The sequence below is a fragment of the Oncorhynchus mykiss genome, chromosome 25 (genome assembly GCF_057628025.1).
Source record: "Oncorhynchus mykiss isolate SJ-2025 chromosome 25, ASM5762802v1, whole genome shotgun sequence".
In the NCBI taxonomy this organism is placed as follows: Eukaryota; Metazoa; Chordata; class Actinopteri; order Salmoniformes; family Salmonidae; genus Oncorhynchus; species Oncorhynchus mykiss.
In genome coordinates, this window is record NC_143046.1 from 42442153 (window position 1) to 42461915 (window position 19763).

The 19763-nt window shown below is 43.2% G+C and overlaps 1 protein-coding gene across 10 annotated transcripts in view; it reads left to right on the forward strand.

Annotated features, from left to right (window-relative positions):
* LOC110505190 (protocadherin-19) overlaps positions 1 to 19763 on the forward strand; it is a 77834-nt gene that overhangs the window by 44934 nt on the left and 13137 nt on the right. For 4 of the 10 annotated variants that reach the window (XM_021584230.3, XM_021584235.3, XM_021584233.3 and 1 more), the window contains exons 3-4: positions 2695 to 2750; positions 4901 to 5085. In XM_021584230.3, coding sequence (XP_021439905.3) covers positions 2695 to 2750; positions 4901 to 5085 — 241 coding nt within the window. The remainder of the gene's footprint in view (positions 1 to 2694; positions 2751 to 4900; positions 5086 to 19763) is intronic. The other 6 variants (XM_021584231.3, XM_090219945.1, XM_021584234.3 and 3 more) reach the window with 3 other exon arrangements.

Consider the following 19763-nt stretch of genomic DNA (forward strand, 5'->3'; position numbering starts at 1 on the left):
GTATACTCCCAAGTATACTACTCGCCAATGTCCAGTCTCTTGACAAGGTAGACGAAATCCAAGCAAGGGTTGCCTTCCAGAGAAACAGAGATTGCAACATTCTCTGTTTCACGGAAACATGGCTCACTCGGGATATGTCATCAGAGTCGGTACAGCCACCTGGTGTCTTCACACATCGCGCCGACAGAAACAAAAATCTCTCTGGTAAGAAGAGGGCGGGGGTGTATGCCTTATGATTAATGAGTCATGGTGTGATCATAACAACATACAGGAACTCAAGTCATGTTGTTCACGTGACCTAGAATTCTTTACAATCAAATGCCAACCGCATTATCTACCAAGATAATTATCTTCGATTATAATCACGGTCGTGTATACCCCCCCCCCCCCAACCCCCCAAAGCAGACACCTCGAAGGCCCTGAAAGAACTTCCTTGGACTCTATATGAACTGGAAACCACATATCTTGAGCCTGCATTTATTGTAGCTGGGGATTAAACAAGGCTCCCTAAAGTTTATCAGCATATCGAATGCGCGACCCAGGCTGGTAGCATTCTGTATCATTGTTACTCTAACTTCCGCGAGGCATACACAGCCGTCACTCGCCCTCCTTTCGGCAAATCTGACCACGGCTCCATTTTGTTGCTCCCAGCCTATAGACAGGAACTAAAACAGGAAAAGTCTGTGCTAAAGTCTGTTCAACATTGATGTATACGCTGATTCGGTGAGCGAGTTTATTAGCAAGTGCATCGGTGATGTTGTACCCACGGCGACAATTAAAACCTTCCCCAATCGGAAACCGTGGATTGATGGCAGCATTCACGCAAAACTGAAATTGAAAAAAAAAATGAAATACTGCCAAGTTGCTTAGGAGCTAGAAGCAGAGCTTCCATATCAGCCGGTGCCATCTTACAAAAAAGTAACTCTGTCTCATGTAAACATACCAAATGTAACATATCATACTAAAGGAGTCAAATGTAATACTGTATATGTCATACTAAACAGGTCAAATAATGTAACTTAACGTATCATACTAATTGAACTACTAAAACAGATGAGTAAAATATAATACATTTTGCTCTGAGACCAGCCTGCCTCCTTGCTCTTGTGTAGTGCCTTTTAAAAGCCACATCAACATACAAGAACACAAGGGCTAGTGTTGCATCTACATTCCCGTCTCCTGCCTCTCCTTCCCCTCTCTCTCACACACTCTTGCCTTTTTAATGAGGGGGTAGGGGGTGTTTCATAAGATGTTTAAGTCAGGATGTCTCAATAAAAAGCATCAATAGCCTCTCTCTCTCTAACTTTTACATTGTGGTTTTGCATTTTGGTTTCTGCCTCGACCTACAGAGGTTGGAAAAAAATAGGGTGGGGATTGGGGAAGGGTTTCACTTTTCAAAAAAGCCAACCCCATCACCAGTTAACAAGCTACATTTTTTTATACAAATGCATTTGGTCACCCTGCCTCACTGCCTCACCGTCGCACACAGCTCCCCGCTCCCCCGAACAGCAGGACCGAGCTGGCAAATATTGTCCCTCATTTGATAATCAGTGAGTTCGTGCCACCGCCTGCATTAACGTCTCTTATCATAGGGGTGACTCTTTTGTCAGAGGAAACACTTCATCACCGGATGTGAGCCACTGACTATCCCTCTATCCTTTATCTGAGATAGCATATCATGAGTCTATGAGAGTGGAATTTAAGAGGAGTGATGTCCTTTTCTCCCTCTTCCCACAGGAAAACACCTGCATCAAAGTATGTTGAAAGGGTCGGATCATGGAGTTTTCATGGGCAGGCTGGGGAAGTCCTTTGAGAGTGCCTTTGATACCCTCTTGACATGTTATCTGGGCGTGAGTGGATGTTGGCCAGGCACAAGGGACTACCTGTTCAATGTCCCCTCTCTCCCCTGTCACTCTCCTGTCTAACTTACTATAACAGTCTTTCTAAAAATGTTGGGGGATTTTATTTTTTATGTTGAATACAGGATGCCTTTGACTGAGTAGATGCTCACCAGACACAAGGGGACGTCTCAATGTACCTTCTCTCCCCTGTCATAACACCCCTCTCCAAGAATGATGCACAATGCCTTTGAACTATGTGGGATAGAGATCCATCGTATGCAGATTCCTCCATGCTTGCTTTTAATCTGCAATTGCTAAAAGTTAAGATTCCCCCTGGTACGCTCTCAATTTCTTCTTCTCCTCTTACACTTTTATTTATTTCGAATTTATAGATTCAGATCTTCTCAAAAAGGTTGAGGAGAAAAGAGATTTGGAGAGGAGAAAAAGGAAAACTTTTCTTCCTTCCCTCCGTCATTTTATCTCTGCATGATGCACTGTCATCCCTAATGATCACATTTTTGTGACTTTGGTCTGATGGAGGGATGGAGAGGACTGAGGGAGGGATGGAGGAGTGTCTCCTCACTGCAGCACTCTCCTTAGTTCTCTCAGCTCCTAGCCGGCCCTCTCTCTCTTTCTCTCTCTCTCCTTGTCTCTGTGTAGGTACTTTGAAAGAGAATGGCTTCCACCTTTGAAAGCTGAGGCTCGCTCACTTTGTGTAAAATAACATTTCTATTGAAAGGCAATTACCGTTGTAACATTATTTGGTTCCCTACGAAATTAAATGCATCTCTTCTGTTTTTTTTCTCTACTTTCCTCCCCCTCTTCCCCCTCCTCCCCCAATCTTCTGTTACAGACGGATAATTATATCGACTCCAGCTATGTGAACAGCCGAGCACATCTTATCAAAAGGTATGTCTTGATTAGGCAATTTGATATTTTCCGCTGTCACCCGTTGTGATCCGTAATTGTCATATGCTATGGGCTGCAAATGCATGAGTGTGCATGTTGTGAAGACCCGTGTTTGTTCTGTGTATTCACTACAAATTCACACAGTCAATAATCTAATTTGGAATTAGACTCTAAAATGATCCCTCACTACTATATTAGGTACATTTTTTCAAGTCTGTGTCTTCAAAGCACATATTTTAACATTATCATGAATAATTCCATCCATTCCCATAAAAACATAAATCAAGACACGTTGAGCAATATGAAAAACTCCTGCTAAAACACGGCTCGTAAAACGACTTATACATCGTGAATAAGATTTAAAGAAATCAAATAGAATTTTGGCCAGGAACGTGATTTCAATATTGCAAGAGGTTCGTAGCACAGTTGGATCTCAGTGTGTTTTTTTTATTTTTACATCAGCTCAATGCTAATACCAAAGTACCAATAATTAAGTTCATTTGAGTTGCCCATTTTGAGAACATTGAGCAGGATATAAAGGTATGGGGTATGGGACTAATGGTGCATTCCTGATTCCACCTGAAGCAGGATATAAGGTGAGCTTGTGGTTCCGGCGGGGTAGTGTAGACAACTCTAATAACGCCCTGCAGCAATTTATTTTTTGTTGTTGTGGCCAGGCCTATAATTTCTCACTTTTTACCTGCAGCTGCGGAACATTCCAACCTCCCTTTGTTTGAGGCCGTCCCCGGCTTTTTGAAAAGGCATTATGGCAATTTTACTCCCCAAAAAATCCCTATGTTTATGTAAACAAAAGCACATTTAAGCGAGGGGCCTCTGCAGCACACTACAAAGCTATCCCCTAGGAGCCTGTGGGCCTGTAGTCTGGGACAGGTGCAATTATACTGATAACATCAGAGAGAGGTAAAGCCAGCATTACCGTCACTGCAGTACCTCTCTCTCTCCCCCTTTCCCAGGCAAACCTCTCAAAGGAAAGCTGGGAACTGCTGTTGCTACTGTTTTTTTCTTTCTTTATGTCTCTTCTCTTTCCTTCTCTTATATTTTTTCTCTTCTCCTCCATTCTCCTCTCTTCTCCTACGTGAGGTTCTTGATGTATACATTCGCCTCCTCCCTCAATAGCAGTCTTGTTTGTATAGCCCAATTTGTTCCAGTGGGGCGGCAATCAAATGAACAGAAATCATGCATACACTATGAAGCTGTTGATTGACTTTAAGCCCCAAACAAGACAGATTCAATCTGTGCACATACGTACATGCTCATAGCATTTTCTATATTCCTTTCCTTCCTGGAATGCTTGATTATCATCTGATTGTTGAACAGTAGAGTGTAATTGCAAGGCGTTTTAAAAGCCCACTCTGTTATTTGAAAAACGCAACGGCAGTCTCCAACTCTTGGTTTGCTATAAAGCTGAGGGACAGGGTTCATGAGGCATTTACGTCTGATATTCTTAATTAATCAATGGGTATATAATTACATACATTTAAATGATAAAAAAACAGGATTTAAATATCCGGACAGGCCCTTTATAGCCACAACGGTTCACACTAGAGATGCCCTTGAAGTCAGTGCATCGCCATCCACACGGTCCCTTTTAGAAACAGACTAAAACAGCCTGCAGCCTCTTTGCTCCACTATCAGCAGAGTTTGAAAATGGCCTCTTAATCCCAAAAATCCCCAACAGAGTTAATCTGTGCCTCCACCACCACAACCCGCCGATTACTACAGAAGTAGCAAGGTTCGTTTCCCTCCAGAAATAAAATGTGGAACGCTGTGAAGTCGTGTCCTTCTAGACAGCTGAGGCCAGAGTTAAGAGTCCTTCTGAAGATTCCCATCATCCCTCTCCTTGTCTCAAGATTCCGAATGCTGTGAGAAATGTGTGAGAGAGGAGGATGTGGAGAGAGACACATGTTAGAGAGTCAAGGATGAGATAGTGAAAGAGAGACAATATGAAGAAAATGTTTCGATTTTTTTAGAAGAGCGCTAAGAAGGAAATAGTGAAAAAGAGACCGACACAGGAGAGAAATGGATTGAGGGAGAGGTGATGAAGGAAAGAGGAGAGAATCTGATAGAAGTTGATGTGACAGTAAATCAACATTCTCTCCTTTCTCATCCCCCTCTCCCTCCCTCTGTAGCACATCAACATTCAAGGACCTGGAGGGCAATAGTCTGAAGGACAGCGGGCACGAAGAGAGCGACCAGACGGACAGTGAGCACGATGTCCAGAGAGGCCACTACATAGACACGGCTGTCAACGACGTGCTCAACATGACCGTACCCCCCAACGTCTGCCAGCTGCCTGACCAAGGTAGGAGAAAAGGTTTGTGGAAAGCTGTGTGTGTTACTCATCATTCATCCCTTAGTGTTAGAATTACCCCATCAGATACTTGGTCAAAGCTTGTGTATGTAAAACGAAGCTTGTTTACACCTCCAACTAGAGCAGCTTCAGCAGTCCATTATACCCACTCCTACATAAGGCCTCAGACCTGTGAGTGTGTGTGTGTCTCTCTGTATCTATAAAATTTGAATTAATTCCGTTCCTCTGTGTGTATTCCTGTGCTTACATCAAGCAGAACACATTTAGCGGTAGCATTGTGCCCACTCTCAGATAAGGCCCCTCAGATCTGTTTTTGTGAATAACAACTTAGTACTTTCCCTTTGATGTCTCGGTGCTAAGGCTGCTAATGTAGAGGGATCTCCCCCTACCAAGGCTTCCCTTTATATGATGCTCTGGTAACATTATTGACTGATTGTAGGCCTAGCCATGTCTGTCTGGAAGTATTTGGTGGCAGCCAACTTCTGATGCGCTTGAAAGGCTGACAAAGGTGGGTTGAAATCTACATATCACGTTGTAACCACTCTCATACATTATTCAGCAGGAACATTTAGCAGAGGAAATAATGTTGATGTTTCTTTGCCGACTTCCAACGTTTAAGAGGACATCCGATTCCCTGGCAGAGGAAGTGGAGGTGGTCATGTTAGTGTTTCCTGGTTCCATGGTTTTAGAGTAGTGGAGAGGGGGAGCTTATGTGAAGTGTCATAGAGAAAGGGAGGGTGAGGGGGAGAGAGAGAAAGAGAGGGTGTGTATTTGAGGAAAAGGTAGTGGGTAGAACTGGCACCGACCTGTGAAGAAATTGAATTGAATTGAGAGAGAAGGAGAATTAAAGATATGCCTGTAGACGGAGATAGAGCGAGTGAGAGAACAAGAATGGGTGAGAATTAGGTGGATAGAAACTGGCACAGACCTGTATGCTACCATTGTATGCACATGGGGGTGTTTATCCAGCTCAAAAGGAAACACACACAGGTGCTCAGACTTGGGAGAGCATAGAGCAGTGGATTCAGTGCATGAACTCAAAATGAACGGCAGCCATTTCACTGACTTGCCTCCTACTCCAGGTAACAATTGCTTTATTTTCTGAAGAGACAGGAAGCTGGTGAATTGCCTTGCTTTGTTCAGTCTTGATGACTAGGTCTCTCATCTTAGCAATTTGAAACAATCAAACAGCTCCATTGGTCAATAGGGAAAACTACATCTGCATATTACCCAGGAGGCTTCACGTCGCAGTGTCTATGTCTGGTTTGAATTCGCCTACTCCTTGGTCATTGGCTTCTGCTATAGAGGAAAATTTAGGACAGGTTTGGTGAAATATGTTGAAATTCTAGTCAAAGTGTGGCGTCTAGTGTTAGGCACTTTCTTAGCCATAACCCTAGCCTTTACCCCTCCCCCCCAAACAAACAAACACACACCTTACGCTAAACCTCTGTGATTTTTTTCCCTCCAATTTTCTCAAAACCCCTCTAGATCCTCTCTAGCTATATGTTCACATTTTCTGAGTCTTCCATTTTAATGCTCCCTGCTCACTCCTCTTAGCCTTGCTCCGAAAAAGGGAATCTAATGAATGAAGGACTAACAGATGAAGAAAAATTAAACAATCACACTTTAACCCAAATTATTTATGAGGGATTTGTTTCCTGGCAACATTTTCCATCGTGGGGAATTAGCAAATTAGAAAGTTAGCTCGGGATCACATGGACTCACGCACGGATGTTGAATTGAGCTAATTAGCCAGCCATTTTACCGCAAGGCATTATGGGTATGGGAAAGAGACATTATGATGTCATGATAGGAGGAGAATAGGTAAGTTCAGTCTCTTCTACTTCCGTTTTCATCTGGGAGCGGATGCTGCTGTAAAGGCATGTGGATTGAAGCGGATCTGGTTCAGTTGCTGGTGTTGAACTTGAACATGTCTTGTGATGTTGTGATGACTGCTTGGTTGGGGGTGGGGTGGGGGGGTTAACAGAGATTGGTAGGGAGTGTTTGCATGCGTGTCTATGTGTGTATCTGTATGTTAGCTGCATGGGGAGGTTAGCTGTGTCCCAATCCAAAGGCCTCAACCTTTAATAGGTAGCACTTTTCTAGTAGGTAACTGCCATTTGTGATGGGATTCGAAAGGGAGCATCACGTGACAATGCATTCGCATTCCACCGAGCACTAGACATTTGTTTACCTTCAGTGAACAACTATCCCAAAATGGAAATACTGTATCTGCCACGAATAGCAAGTAACAGAATCGATCTCCTCAGTACCTATTCATGTATGAAGTTAACACCAACTAGAATAGTTATCCTATGGTATAGGGTCCCCTTTCACATATTGCTTGGTCTGCAGCTCAACTGTGGACATGATAGGTAAGCTTGCATGCAGGATACAGGAATTTTTGAGATAGCTTTTATACTGACGGTTTAAGAATGATTAATAACAAGAATAGTGGTGTTTCACTGTGAAAGGTGATTTGAAGGCCTAGGCTACTTCATCCTAATGTAAGCTAAATGCATTGGATAAAAATACTGGCATATAATAAAGGAAAACAAAATGTCCAATATAATTATATACAGTAAATACAGTAAGCTTATTTAGTCATGACCGCCACAGTTTTTTTTATACACAATTTTTAGTTCCAGTCCTTTACTAACACCTCATTTCAACGAATTGTGGACTACATTGAAGACTTCCCCTCACGTCTGTATTTTAGAATGAGCTTCATAAGTTACAAATGTTCTGACAAATCTGCATGATAAACAACAACATGGGGGGAAATCTGGTTCTATTTAAGATTGTGATTTTGCCCATTTCAAAATGAAAACCCTGGGATATGGTGATTGTCCTGGTGGCTGGGGAAGTTCCCAACAAAGGCTGTCCCATCTTCTGGATGTCAGGGTGACGTCCTTAAAGCTGGAGCGAGTGGAGACAATGGAGGTTGAAATGAACCTCGCTGCTCAAATTTCAGTGCTGGATCAAGTCAATGAAGCTACAACTACCTTTATTAATGTGCAAATCATTTTGTCAACAGTTCAGCATTTTTTTAGGGCTTGTTTAGTTACTTACTGTAAGAGTTGAATAACTTAACCTCTAATTTTAAACCCAATCATGTAACACAATAGGGGAAGGAAAAGTGATAAGAGAAAGTTAGCTAACTTTAACGTAAGGTAAACCAAATGCACAATCAACTTCACTGGCTAGCAAGCCTAGAATGAACTTACTCGTTTGGAGGTAAGACATACTTTTTTTTTTCATCTAATCAAAATTGTAGAAAATGCAGCCAGGGTACTACATGAGGGAGGAGGATGTCTTCCCTGTAATGCACAGTGTTGAGATTGCCTGCAATGATAACAAGCTCAGTCCGATGGTTCTTTGACACACCGCCCCAGACCATGACGAACCCTCCACCTCCAAATCGATCCTGCTCCAGAGTACAGGCCTCGGTGTAACGCTCATTCCTTCGACGATAAACGCAAATCCAACCATCCCCCCTGGTGAGACAAAACCGCGACTCGTCAGTGAAGTGCACTTAATGTCAGTCCTGTCTGGTCTGGAAACGGTGGGTTTGTGCCCATAGACGACGTTGTTGCCGGTGATGTCTGGTGAGGACCTGCCTTACAACAGGCCTACAAGGCCAGCCTCTCTCAGTCTATTGCAGACAGTCTGATGGAGGGATTGTGGGTTCCTGGTGTTACTCAGGCAGTTGTTGTTGCCATCCTGTACCTCTCCCGCAAGTGTGATGTTCAGGTCCTGTGCAGGTGCTGTTACACGTGGTCTGCCACTGCGAGGGCGATCAGCTGTCCATCCCGTCTCCATGTAGTGCTGTCTTAGGCTTCTCACAGTACGGACATTGCAATTCATTGCCCTGGTCACATTTGCAGTCCTCATGCCTTCTTGCTGCATGCCTAAGGCATGTTCATGCAGATGAGCAGGGACCCTGGGCATCTTTCTTTTGGTATTTTTCAGAGAGTCAGTAGAAAGGCCTCTTTAGTGTCCTAAGTTTACATAACTGTGACCTTAATTGCCCACCGTCTGTCTCAACGACTGTTCCATAGGTGCATGTTCATTTATTGTTTATGTGTCATTGAGCAAGCATGGGAAACGGTGTTTAAACACAACAAATTATCTTTGAAAGACAGGGTCCTGAAAAACATTTATTTTTTGCTGAGTTTACTTACATTTCTCAGCTATTCCTTATTCTTCTGGAAAATGTTCTCCTATGCTGGGACTTGTGTCCTCTATTAATTCAGAATTGTTTCGAATTTTCGGTGCGCCGCAAGGTTTTTTGGTACAGCCTGCCCAGCAAAGGATAAATGGGATGCCAGCTTCAAAAATGCCCGAATGAAGGCACCTTAGGCAGCATTTTAAGGTTCGTTAGGATTGGGACATGCTAATTGTGACGTCCTGCAATGAAATGCTGCCTGAAAAGGCCTTGGACTGCTGCCTTGGCAGTGTCAGACAGTAATGAATAATGATTAGTGGGTTCACTGCCTATTTGGTTGGCTGGCCGTAATTATTTCACAACCCTCTTCAAAACATGCATACTGACAGGTCCAACAGTCTAGCAAAGTCATTATTTGAGACAATTAGAAAATATGTACATGAAGAATATTACAAGTGGAGAAAAAGGGATAGACAGAGAGGAGTGGGGGAGACAAAGAAAGAGAGAGAGAGGCTTTTTTGATTATCACTCGCGAGATGGATGCTAACTCCTGGAATGTATGTAAACAAATAAACGCTACTGGTAAACAGAACGACGGGGACCATTTACCGCTACCAGGCAGATGTCCACTGCTTGCTTTGACCATAGCAGCAATAGATAAGTACAAAATATCTATTTGGATTTGCAATTGGATCCTTGTTGCTATTGTTATTGCACTCCCCTTCTCCAGACCTAGTTATAATATGGTCTTTCAACAGGCCAATGTCTCCCTCTGTTGAAAAAGAAGCAGTGAGAAGCACTGAACAAAATGGCTTAATTTTTCTCTAAACTTGAATCCCAAATGGCACTTTATCCCCTATATAGTGGGTATATGGGCCCTGGACAAAATTAGTGCACTATGTAGGAAATAGGGGGCCATATGGAATGCAGGCAATGTCTGTCTTCTCTCCTGTCTTTAAAGGGAGTCTGTGGCAGTAAATCAGCATGAGGGTTCGTCAGTATTGAGGGCTTGTTCATAATTATTAAATGAATTGACCAAAAGACCCTTACACATGCATGAACGTAACGACATAGCCAAATAGAATTGTCCTTTCATTAACATCTCAGCATTCTAATTACACAGTTAACGAGTATGATGGGGCCGGGGCTGAGCTCGACAGAATCGGCACGGCCACATTATACTATACTTCCGATACCCCACAGACAAGGCCCTTGTTGCATCCTCCTACCTTTTTCAAGAGGATATTAGCTATGAATACTCATTTCTGATTGGCATGAAGGGCGTTCTAGAGTGTGCATTATTTACTTATAAAGCACCATGCGTTTCCCCGGTAGAATTCCATGGCAATGTTTCATTCTTACATGTTCCATGTTTGAGCTAAGTCGAATTGAAAACATTATTTTTATTGTTTGATTATATTGTCTTAATAGCAAGCTAGGACTGATGGTTTGGTTAGCTAAACTAGCAAGTTTGTTTGGTTACCAAGGCAACTACTATCGCCATCAAGTAAACTTGCTAGCTACTTTAGTGGATGTTGAATACATTTCTCGCGGCAAATGTGTTAAATTATAGTCGTAGTATGAAAGGGATATTTAATTTGCGGCTCTATGTGTTCTCTGGAAAACAATGCACTCCGTGGAAGGTTAGTTCCACTCCGCTAGCATCAACGAATAATGATTGTCCCTTACTTAGCTAGCTCGCTGAAATCGCTGCTATGTATTTGCCGAAGCTAATCGACTTGCAGGACAGAGACAAGTCAGACAATTGTGGCGGCCCTAAGAAAATATGAAAGGCAGAGAAGATACTTTGCTGAACCAATACTGTGTCTCAAAGAGCACCCTATTCCCTACATAATGCACTGCTTTTGACCAGAGTCTCCACAGGCCCTGGTCAAAAGTCATATAAAAACATTTTGGTGGATGCTTAAATTTGTCCCGTTTCAATGGAAATGTTTTTCTTGCATCGCTCTCGATGACCTCAGGGAGTACCGTTATCAATGGAGGCTCTGGAGCAATTAGGCTTAAGTGCCAAGGGCACATCAACACATTTTTTTCCCCTCCTTGTCGTCTCAGGGATTCAAACTAGTAACATTTTGGTTACTGGCTCAATGCTCTAACCACTAGGCTATTTGCTGGCCAAATTGCGCACTGGGAAATACGGTGCCATTTGGGATGCATCCTATATATTTACAGAAGTAGGAGCAGATCAGGATAGCTCAGTTACAGCTGCAACATATACTAGATGTGAGAGCCCCGATGGTTTGGAGTGAAGTAAAAATGTGGTTTGTTCGGACACATCCGTCTTAATTGAATGTGAGCGGGCACCGACCGGGCACCGACCATGCAGTAGCCCTGTTTGGCGAAGGGAACTGTGTGAACAAAACAAATAGTCTTGTTCGCAAAACACCCCGCCATTTAGATACTGTATGTTCTATAGGGAATAACTTAGATCTGCAGTTTGCCTCTCCTTCTGGTACTACAGCAAAAAAAAAAAAAAAAAACATAACACACAGCAATTGCCCCAAAGGACAGGCTCTGGATACAAAAGTGATTTTATTGTGATGTTTCCTTGTGTTCGGAAGCGAAACGCTAACAGGAAGGAATGGAGGGGGATAGATGGAGTACAGTAAACTCCCCTCATGTGGGTTCCCTAAGCTTTTTACAGTACAAATGTTTACCATTCTCATAGGGGCCATGTAAAGGTGGTGTTTGCACAGTGGGACGTGCCGTTACCTTTGACAAATAGGAAAACACACATCCCTCCCCCCCACCCCTCCTTAAAAGTCTCAGTGTGGGATTCCGCTCATATGAGACATGGAGCTCTCTGCGAGGCTCTGGGTTTCTCTCGCACAATACAAAGTTCTTCCTTTGTTACAGGCTTCCGTTTTGCACTTTTTGATTATGTTACCGACTTGTTTGTCCATTTCCTGCGTTTCTATTTATCCTTCTCAATTTGAAATGTGATACTCGATAATGGATTGTGTCTCTGGAATCCAGCAGTAGCTAAACTATTGGCTGACTTCGTGGAGAGGTATTTTGTCCATAATCAACAGAGTGACACTGAGACGAGACCAAACATTGTAAGAAGGTACTGTTCTTCCTAAGAATACCTTGGTCTGAAATCTACTCTGCCAATGGATTACACTAGGGAAATATATAAAATATCTTAAAAAGCACATTACATTAAATATATAGGCCCCATATCGTCAAATATCTTCAACTATTAATGCTTTCTCTTGTACAGTATCTGGCTATGGATTGACTATGGATGATATCGCCCAGCTATAAAATGGTTGAGGGAAGGGAGAGGAGCTGGAGAAAAATGTATAAAATTACCTCTATAGGCGTGACTGTGAATGTCAAGGGGATTTTGTTGAAAAAATATACAATGTGCTAGCTTTGGCTCTAGAGAACCATTAGTGTCTCACGGGAGAAGTGGGCGAACAGCCGCACAGGGCTCTGGTAACAAACAGAAGCGGCCATTTTTTTTACCCCCACATCCTTTGATTATCCAACCTCTTACTTAATTCCTTGCAGACACGGATGAGCCATGGGTTTTTTAAGGGCTCGAGATTCTCTAGTCAAGTGCAAAAATGATCAATGCACGGAAACTCAACTTTTCCATGTCCTTTTTTGCCTTTTTGTGTATTTTTCTTGGTGGCCATTTTGAGGGTTTAGTTTACCAGGGGTCTTTGGTTCTTGGATTATGACTCTAGGGGAAAAGTGTTGGTCAGAAAACCAATTTTTCCGGTCTTTAGCACCACAGGGACTCTTGTCAGCTACATTTGCAGTCGCAGGGCAATAGTCTCTCTCATTCCACACATATTCCATATCCTTCACCCCTGAGGGGGTTTTCCACTCATTAATCCCATCCACGCCTCGTGGGTGTGTTCCCGAAGCAGAAGCCCAGGAATGAAGCTCAGCCAATGGAGCACAGATCCACCAGGGTCCAACTGCTCTTAATTGATTAATTAATTGATTTCACGAGGCTTCCCCCATCTTAACTTCACTGCTCTCCTAGTCTCTCTCTCTCTCCATATATCTCAACACACAAAACCCTCATCTGCCAAGTCAACTTCCTGCCAGTCAAGCACTTCCATTCCCCTGTTGAATTAAAGAAACAGTAAAGCAGTGTTGCGTGTTTATGCCGCAAAACATGCCCTAAATTCAACACAGGGAACATTTTGAGTTTGCTACTCCTCTGATCTACTAATGAAAATGCTGACAGGTGTCAGAATCAGGACAGCAACAGGAACGGGGTTTGTGCTGACAACCTGAGAGAGGGGAGGGAGGGAGAGGAGTTGAGAGTCTAGTAAGCAGACTTGACGAGGGAAAATAAAAAATCTCTGACAGGTAGGAGTATTTTTTTCTCTCCTCTTTCTCGTCCTCTCTCTCCTTCTCAGAAGGCAAAATACCCCCATGAATGTGTCAGAGGATCCGACGGCTGCTCAACCAAATATTAACATTTGATTGAATTAAACATCAAACTCCAAAAACGTGCAGTTGTTTATGCCCGCCCATAGTCCGTCGTCTGTTATTATATTAACATACATAGACATGAATTGGGAACGTCCATTTTGATTTTCCTAGTCTGTGTATCTTTTTTGAAAAACTGTAGACAAAATGGCTGACAACAAGCCAACTGAATTAATATAAAAACTAGAATTACATAAATGTCAGAGGAAAGAAAGTCAGAAGAACATCCAATATTTGCACATTATTCTTTTGAAAAATTGTTCAAGCTCTGTCAAGTTGGTTGTTGATCATTGTTAGACAGTCTTGCCATAGTTTTTTGCCAAGTCAAAACTGTAGATAGGCCACTCAGGAACATTCAATATTGTCTTGGCAAGCAAGATTTGGTCTGGTGTTTTAGGTCTGGTCTGGTGTTTTAGGTTATTGTCCTGCTGATTGTCCTACATTTATCTCCCAGTGTCTGGTGGAAAGCAGACTGATCCAGGTTTTCCTCTAAAATTTTGCCTGTGCTTAGCTCCATTATGTTTCTTTTTTATCCTGAAAAACTACAGTCCATAACAATTACAAACATATCCATAACCCGATGCAACCACCACTATGCTTGAAAATATGGAGAGTGGTACTCAGTAATGTCTTGTATTGGATTTGTACCAAACATAACACTGTATTCAGGACAAAAAAAATGTAATTGCTTTGCCACATTGTTTGCAGGATGACTTTAGTGCCTCGTAAACAGGATACATGTTTTGGAATATTTTTATTCTGTACAGGTTTCCTTCTTTTCACTCTGTTAATTAGGATAGTATTGTGGAGTAACTACAGTGTTGTTGATCCATCCTCAGTTTTCTCCTATCACAGCCATTCAACTCTGTAACTGTTTTAAAGTCACCATTGGACGCCTGTATCACAGGAAGGATGCCTGCATCTTTGTAGTGACTGGGCGTATTGACACCATCCAAAGTGTAATTAATAACTTCACCATGCTCAAGGGGATATTCAATGTTTGCTTTCTTTATTTTTACCCCTCCCTGGTATTTTTGGTTGAATCTGTGTTTCAAATTCACTGCTCTACTGAGGGACTTTGCAGATAATTGTATGTGTGGGGTACAGAGATGAGGTAGTCACTCAAAAATCATGTTAAAAACAATTATTGCACAGAGTCCATGTACAGTAGCTTATCATGTGACTTGTTAAGCAAGTTTTACTCCTGAATATATTCAGTCTTGCCTTACAGGGGTTGAATACTTATTGACTCAAGACGTTTCAGCTATTCATTTTAAATTAATTTGTCAAATTTTCACAAATACATTTTTCCACTTTGACATTATGGGTATTGTGTGTAGGCCAGTGACACGCATTCTCAATTTAAAATCAATTTACAATTCAGGCTGTAACACAACAAAATGTGAAAAAAGCCAAGGGGTGTGAATACTTTCTGAAGTTACTGTAGCTGTTCTAAAATTGGTCTGAGGCAGGCATTAGATTACGAACATTTTCAAGTGCATTGTTAAAAACAAGGGTTTTGGGAAACAGCTTGGATATTTACAGATGCTGCTACGAAGGTTCGAACGATTAACTTAACCTTAAGATGCTTTTGGGAATCCAGGCCCTGGTGCGTTCGTGTTATTATCAGTATATGCCTCAAGCAGGCCCCTCAGTCAGTCAGTGTGCCATGTAGGTAATTACAGATTCCGTTGGGAAGAATAACGGCTTCCACTCAGGCTTGAGGCCCTCTCCTCTCTTTCTATACCCCTGACATAGCTACTCGCTCTGCACCACGCACACACACAAAATATTTCTCTCCGCCTCCCTTCCACTCCATCCTGTGACTCACAAGACATCGCTCTAATGTTGTATCAACTTCCCCTGAACCTTCGGCTTTACATTACCCTAACGTTCCAGCCCTCCTCAATAAACCTAATGTATTTAATCAGCTCGAGAGGGATGACTGCTTATCTCCCCTGCACTTGTCATGGATAGGAGCATATTGAACGTATGAGGGAGAAATGGTGGAGTCCTTCATTATTTCCTAGGGCTTCGCCAATGAGCCTGATGTATCTCCTCCACTGACAGCTCATTTTCCACACAATCCCTTGCATTCATTGGGAGCGGGGGAGAAAGAGAGAAAATACGGCTCTTGGATACTTCTTCCCATTGCTTATTCATGACCCCGCTGTAGCTACTAGGCATGCTAGGCTAGGTGTGTTAATAATCTCCTCAGAAACCAAGCAGAATCACAATTGTTTGTCAAACACACAGCTAGTAGCCAATGGAGGAGGGCACAGGGGGGATCAGGGCAGTGCTGAACAGAGGGGGAGAGATTAAGAACAGGTCATGTGACAAGTTGATAGGGAGGGAAAAAGAGAAAAGGAGAGTGTGTGTGTGTGTGTGTGAGTGAGAGAGAGAGGGCAATATGTCTGGAGGGAGAGTTTGCCTGTTTCTATGTGCACGCTGGTGTTTGTATGTGTCTGTTTGTGTCTGTGTGTTAGATCAAGCGAATGAGTGTGTGTGTTCAAAGGTTAATGAGAGAGAGAGAGTAGGGTAGAGCGATAAAGCGAGAGAGGAGATAACTGTGCTTGGAGGAAAGAGAAAACAGACTGAAATGTGAGTACCCCATCCCTGGCCTCGTGCTAGCTGTCTGCAGTCTACCGCTTGTGCAGGCTATTGTGGTTCGGAATGATTGTGTTTTTGGACTGTGGAAGCCTGTGACAGCACTAGGTACTCCCCTTTCCCCCTTACTCCTGTCCTAGTACCTCCAGAGTCCTTGCTTTGGCAAAGCGCCATTTCCATTCCAACACAGTCTCCACTGGTAACAAGGCTCAGGGGGTATAGCTAGAGGTCTGCAGGCTAGATCTCTGTAGTCTAAATCAGACACTAAATAATGGCCAGGAAACCATAGACTGGAACCAGGGGCTGAGCCCAGTAGAGATGACCTGACCATCTCTGCTCTGTCTGGGGGTAAATTCCAGACCCCTACTGGATGCTCTGTCCTGGATCACTAATCGAAACACATTGGAAATGGCATGATTATACAATGTACAAAACATTAAGAACACCTTCCTAATATTGCGATGTGCATCTCCCCCCTTTGTCCTCAGAACAGTCTCAATTCGTTGACTCTACAAGGTGGCGAAAGCGTTCCACAGGGATGCTGGCCCATGTTGACTCCAATGTTTCCCACAGTTGTGTCAAATTGGCTGGGTGTCCTTTGGGCGGTGGACCATTCTTGATACATGTGGGAAGCTGTTGAGTGTGAAAGACTGCGGCATTGCAATTCTTGACACTAACCAGTGCTCCTGGCACCTACTGCCATACCCCATTCAAAGGCACTACCATACCCCTTGCACTGAAATATTTTGCCTTGCCTATTCACCCTCATAAAGGCACACATACACAATCCATGTCTCAATTGTCTCAAGGCTTAAAAATCCTTCTTTAACCTGTGTCCTCCCCTTCATCTACATCTTTGCAACTTTGATGGGGTTGGGGGCTACAAAAGAACTGAACTTATCATGAGGGGCCACACAGTGCATCATGGGTCTGCGTACACACATCCATACCCCCCCCCCACACACACACACACACACACACACACACACACACACACACACACACACCTTGCGAGCAAAACATTTCAGCAGCTTCACTCGTGACAGCAAAGATACTTTTGGGGGTTTTAATGTTCAATTCCTGCGAGTCTACACATTTTTTCCATAGGGTGGAGGCAATTGTTTGCAGTTTTTTTTATGCGATAGCTGATCATCAATTGCCCCCACCCCGATCGGTAATTCGATCATGCTTACTACAAGTTTCTATACCTGTCCGCTAGACTAATTTACCAATACATTTTTTTAGCTGACATGGGCTAATTAAGTGACTTCACAACAAAAATGTATAAATTGCACCTAATGTATTCTATTTCTCAACAGTAAATTGAGACCCCGACTGAGTTCCCCCCAGATTGAAATTGGTCCGCGGGCCTACAAAAGGGGGGCGACCGGTTGGTCATCCTTGATCTACACTGATTGTGGATTTAACAAGTGACATCAATAAGGGATCATATCTTTCACTGAGATTCACCTGGTCAGTCTGTCATGTCCTTAATGTTTTGTACACTCAGTGTATATTGGCTTGATTGAAATACCATATAATCCCATTTTAGAATGACACAGAGAATTTTATTTTTGAATTGAGGATGATGATTTGGAACTATAATGGTGGGACCTGTGTGTGTGGCAATAACTGAGCAGACAGGACAGATATCTCTGGGAGAGGCTGTGTGTGTGGCAATAACTGAGCAGACAGGACAAATATCTCTGGGAGAGGCTGTGTGTGTGTATATGTGTGTGCTTGCTTGCTTGCGTATGCGTGTGTATGTGCGTGCGTTGCTGCCAAAGCAAAGCTGGGCCTCGTATTACAGGGATCCCTGGGTATCAGACACGAGCTTGTATGCGCTCGGTCTAGACCGGGCCAAGCCTGGCAGCTAGCCTGCAATGAGCCAGCTCTAATCAACTCTATTTGCTACACTGTAGACTCCCATGTAGGAATACTTTACAGTACTACAGTCAGAACGTCTCAATAGGCTATAGAGGCACAAAGATATGAACAGCCATGCAGTCGCAACACTGATTTAATATGCTACTCTCTCACACAGACATGCATGCACACACTCATGTGTGCATACAGGCAAGCCCATAATATGCTTACGCACGGATACATACACACTTACATGCGCACACCACACATGCACATGCACACACACACGCAATGAATGGGGTTCGATTTTCTGGGCATTCCAGTCCTTGGCAATAGGCGTTTGTTTTATTTCCTGCCTACACCAAAGGGAAAGATTAAGCATATACTGTGCTCTGTTTAAGGGAGAGAAAATGAGCTGTCTACTGACAAGTACATTGTAGCCCTGCAGTTTTCTGTCCAGAATACAAAGAGACATTTATCACTGCAGCAGGGGAGGAGAAGAGAAAAGAGGGAGAGGGAGCGAGAGAGAGGCACATCTCTCCACTGCTGCAATGTGTGCATCTCTGCTTTTAACTGGGTCTCACACTTCCTGACAGATAGGAGAAAGCTTTTCTCCTCCTCTAACTGTGTGAGATATCCCTCAGTCTCACCTTCTCTTGTGCTTCCCGTGTGTATCAAGAATGGTCCAACTTGACTCAACTGTGGGAAGCATTGGCGTCAAAATCATCCAGCATCCCTGTGGAATGCTTTCGACACCTTGTAGAGTCCATGCCCAGACAAATTGAGGCTTTTCTGTTTATCTAATTATTAGGAAGGTGTTCTTATTGTTTTGTACACTTAGTGTATTTAAAATATATGGAATTTGTTGTAGAAGCCACTTCCTTCTCCTTCTATGGTAATTAAGGTGGTTACAAAAGGTTACTACCCTGGGCAGCTGGCATTTCCTTTATCTCTCACTCTGCTTCATGTATATTCAGCAGCAAACTATTTATTCTTTAAACATTCAAACATTTGGAAAGCAGACCCCATTTTTCAATGAAGAAATACTAGCACACCAGCCCAGCCAACCCACCTATAAAACATGCATAATAGCAGGTGGTGTTTTCGCTTATCTCCTTTGTAGGGGCCACAGGTTGAGGAAACTGAAACAAACCTCTTTTCTCCCTCTTAGCCTCATTGATTAGTGTCTGAAGTCCACTTGGTTGTCCCCAATGATGACCTCGGCCGGATAAGCTCACAGTATTTAAATTAAACAGGATGAAAAAATGTAGGTAGAGGGAGTTGGGAGGGACTTTCCCTTGGTACAGAATGACCGCAGCTATAGCAAGCCTGTTGGCCAGCTGGGGTCCAGATTAATAGCTATTGATGAAAGATTAAAGGGACAGACAGAGGGAGGGGATCAGAAAATGGCCTGTGGACACCTGTAACCCCCCTCACCTCCCCAACCTTGCCAGAAGGCCTCTGGCCGCTACTGATAAACTAGTGGCCTGCTGAAACTGATGACTCCACCTCCACCACACACACACACAGCCCAGACCAACATTTGCACATGCCTCCCTCTCTC